The sequence below is a fragment of the Macadamia integrifolia genome, unplaced genomic scaffold, assembly GCF_013358625.1.
Source record: "Macadamia integrifolia cultivar HAES 741 unplaced genomic scaffold, SCU_Mint_v3 scaffold69, whole genome shotgun sequence".
Taxonomy (NCBI): Eukaryota; Viridiplantae; Streptophyta; class Magnoliopsida; order Proteales; family Proteaceae; genus Macadamia; species Macadamia integrifolia.
The window spans coordinates 772795-775184 of record NW_024870513.1 but is presented as its reverse complement, the minus strand read 5'-3'; the positions used below and the strand labels follow the sequence as shown (position 1 = coordinate 775184).

At 40.9% G+C, this 2390-nt stretch overlaps 1 protein-coding gene across 1 annotated transcript; it reads right to left on the bottom strand.

Moving 5' to 3' along the window:
• On the bottom strand, positions 1-1351 carry LOC122069698. Its single transcript, XM_042633769.1, has 2 exons — positions 928-1351; positions 1-775 (listed from the first exon to the last, which is right to left on the bottom strand). The coding sequence occupies exon 2, from the start codon at positions 763-765 to the stop codon at positions 16-18; it is 750 nt and encodes a 249-aa protein (XP_042489703.1). The 5' UTR covers positions 766-775; positions 928-1351; the 3' UTR covers positions 1-15.
• Positions 1352-2390: the final 1039 nt, after the last annotated feature.

Sequence of the window (2390 nt, the reverse complement as noted above, 5' to 3'; positions counted from 1 at the left end):
AACGGAAACTAAGTTTTATTGGGACTCCAACTTGCTAGGAAAAAAAAATACATACATACCTTGCTTTAGGGAACTTTTGTCAGTCATTGAAATGGTGCCATAGTTCCTGCTGATGAGCGAATTTCCATCAAGGCCCTTCCTTCTACCCTGCTCCTCATCAGGCAGACTGTCACAAAAGCCATTCCACTGATCCATGTAGTCCACAGAAAAGCCTCCAGTGTAACCAGTATGATAGGCCCCATCAAAAGGAGCAAAACTAGAAGCTGACAACATATCACAAGCAGACTCATTGAGTACCACAGGGGACGTATCATCATGAATAGATAATGATGGGTACTGGGGATAATATGGCTTTGCTTCAACAAGAGTAGTTCTAATGCTCTCCGACTGCTGCTGATCATAAGGGAAGGAAACAACAGAAGAAGTTGCAGTATTGGGCTTTATATGGGTACCAAATGAGTTGATAGACTGAGAACCGTAGTACCCATAATTGGTGGCACAGGAGAGATTGGGGGCATGGGTCGAGGCTGAGTCAGAATAGGAATTAGAACAGGAGAATGAATCCGGTAAGGAAGTAGGAGGGGGCAAATGGTGCCAATTGTCGAAAGCAGGCGGGTAGGAATGCAAGTAAGGGTCCTCACCAAAAGGTACGAGTGGGTTTAGATTGGGTTTGGGAAGGAAACGATCAACAGTGAAAGGCTGTGCTAAGGGCGACAGGTTTGACGATGATGCTGAACTCCCATGACTGAAAGAACCAAAAGCCATTATTTTTTTTCTGTTCCACAAAACATAGGTCGAAAAAATCCAAATGATCAAAAGCATAAAACGATCAAACAGCATGATTATAGAAATTAGGAAAACAAATAATCAAAAAGGCACGGAGCTTACGAATTGTGAAATGATTTAAGGATCAAAATCAAAACATACCAGTTAAGTGAGACCAGGGGAGACCGATCGTGTGTCTGCCTGTCTATCTCTGTCTCTCCCCGCCGGGAAACTGAAAATTGAACAGTAGTAGAGGGAGTAGGAAGTCGCCCGGTCTCTGCAGTTGAAATCGCTCACACTTTTTTAGAGCTCCATTCCATTGCCGCAGGACTTGGGTACGAGGAGGGCAGTAAGGGAATCAGCACCAACACCAGACGAGTAGACGACGACCGTCGAATGATCGAATTTTGATGGATTATCTCACCCTTTCCATTCTCTACCAAAAGGAAAAAAATCTCACCCTTCTCAAATAATAATATAATGGACGAAATAATAATAATAATAAAAGAAAAATAAAAGGACGAACTATTGACCCTGGCCCGAATCTCAATAATCTCTCTCATTCAAAACCCCCATACTGTACGATTCGTAATTCAGCCCTCGGATTCACCCAATTAGTAAGAAGAAGCGCAAGCGTTGAAAGAAATATAAATCCATTACTTCTAGTTTTTTATTCTCTTGGTTTTTTTTTTTTAACAATCCATTCCTTCTAGTCCAAGAAACGAAAAGTTACATTCACGAACCAAAACAATGAGTCAATGAGTCAATGGAGTCGAAGACTGGAGATTGCCCACTGGAGATGCCAATGCGATAGGAATGATATGGATGACTTCATCTCGTGTGTTAACAATTTGGAAGCTGTGCATTTTTTTCATTTTTCTTTTTTAATGAATTAATTGGAATGGCTTAAACTGTATTTGGGTCTGCTCAACGCAATTTCTTTCTTTTAAGGTTGCAAGAAACTTTATCAAAAACTGTCCGTTGCAAGTCGAGGCATCAGTTTCACATTGCTGAAATAGCCAAGAAGTGAAATGAGGCCTCTCCTTGCGAGAGAATCGGTTATGCCTTTTATTACCCTTGAAACATGATTGAATAAACATGCTATAAGGAAAGCAGTGATAGAGGGATCATTGAGAATGTTAATAACTTCCAAGTTGTTCAATTCCACCATTAGGTAAAAGTAGCCTGCAGAAATAGCATTGAAAATCCCTCAGCGAATAGTCTCTGCCACTCCCACAATAGCAGAGGATAAAAATGTTGGCTCCGATATGACTGAAATAAAGTTGCCTTCATGATTCCGGATGATGTGGCCTAACCCTCCACAGTGGGATTTAGGGATGAAGGAAGCATCTGAGTTGATCTTGACAAAACCAAGAGGAGGAGGCAACCATTTACAAGCTTACAAATGCTGTTGAACAACAACAATAAAGGAATTAAGCATCACACTTGGCAGATTGAGCTTGATAAAATTCTTGATAGTAAGATTCACCCATTCTTGATTGTTGGAAGACAAATTCATTCCTAGATAACCATAAGGCCCATCAAATAAATGAATAGAGACTAAAACATTGGCGAGCAATAACTTTGTCTAGGCCACTACCAAGGTACCAGTGTTGGATCCATGA

Bases quoted from the DNA above. Each gene is read 5' to 3' on its own strand.
- LOC122069698 (XM_042633769.1), bottom strand. From the start codon at position 765: ATGGCTTTTGGTTCTTTCAGTCATGGGAGTTCAGCATCATCGTCAAAC.